This window comes from Perkinsus marinus, assembly GCF_000006405.1.
Source record: "Perkinsus marinus ATCC 50983 genomic scaffold scf_1104296949122, whole genome shotgun sequence".
NCBI classification, from domain to species: Eukaryota; Perkinsozoa; order Perkinsida; family Perkinsidae; genus Perkinsus; species Perkinsus marinus.
Window position 1 is genome coordinate 1 of NW_003210003.1, and position 1,063 is coordinate 1,063.

At 56.5% G+C, this 1,063-nt stretch overlaps 1 protein-coding gene across 1 annotated transcript; it reads left to right on the plus strand.

Moving 5' to 3' along the window:
* Positions 1 to 201: 201 nt before the first annotated feature.
* On the plus strand, positions 202 to 795 carry Pmar_PMAR016299 (hypothetical protein; the record flags this gene model as incomplete). Its single annotated transcript, XM_002778493.1, has 1 exon — positions 202 to 795. The coding sequence occupies one exon, from the start codon at positions 202 to 204 to the stop codon at positions 793 to 795; it is 594 nt and encodes a 197-aa protein (XP_002778539.1).
* Positions 796 to 1,063: the final 268 nt, after the last annotated feature.

Genomic DNA, 1,063 nt, shown 5'->3' on the forward strand with positions numbered 1-1,063 from the left:
CATCAAAATCGTCAAGAAGCCTACTCTCTTGCTCTGGCCTTCACCTATTGTGATGCGCTGGTGCCCTACTGCGGTGGTCTCGGCTTACGGTTCTTCACGGACTCTAGGACGGCTTTATCCTGGCTTCGAGGAGGAGATCGGCTGACTTGCAAATCTATCGAAAGAGCCGCCGTTTCGAGGCTATGCGAGGCCGTCTCGGACATGCGGGATGCTTGGGATCGGCAATATGGCATTCGGCCCCATATGAGCCATCTACCAGGGGAACAAAATGATGCACAGGCCGATGCGCTGAGTCGGTTGGCCGAGGCGTGGAAAATCCCAAAGTCCATTATTTTCGACGGTCGTCCCGTCTCAGTGTCATTTCGGGGCGAGTCAAACTCCCCGGAAAATCAGGGGGGCATGCCCGACGATGACGACGAGCTCACTCGTGCCCTGTATGCTCTGCCATACAGGAGAGATGGCCTACCTAGGAGCTCGCAGGTGGTCAGCGCCGCCATCGGCCGGCCCTACCGACAGGAGCTTCTGCAAATCCAGCGTGACTCCCCAAAGGCCAGCGGTTTAATTGCTCAGCTGGAGACCAGCGGGGTCGACCACAAGGACTATCGGCTCGATGAGGATGGGGTTCTGATGAAGTACTCTGGCACGACCCGAGTCAACGGATTGCTCGTCCCTCGCTTACGGTTCTATATCCCGGACGATACTGAAGCTGCGTCAATATATGCTAAGGGCCTCCTCGAGAAGTACCATGCCGACTCGGCATTGCCGAGTCCGGGTGCCTCAACGATAGGTATCTAAGGTGGATATTCTCGAGGACGTTCGCGCTCGCGGGGGTGCATGGACTAGCTTAAGAGGTTTGTCGTTCTTGTTCCGCCTGTCAGCTTGCGGCGAACAGGCGTTACTTCCCGAAAGGAGATGGCAACAGATCGCTTTATTATGGAATCCAAGCCTGCTGGGAGGTCGTGTCCGCCGACCTCGCGGAGATGGGACTTGATAAGCGGAAGATGTACGCCTCAGCGTTGTTATTGGTCGATCATTTCAGCCGGGTTTGCTGTGGTGGTGCCCC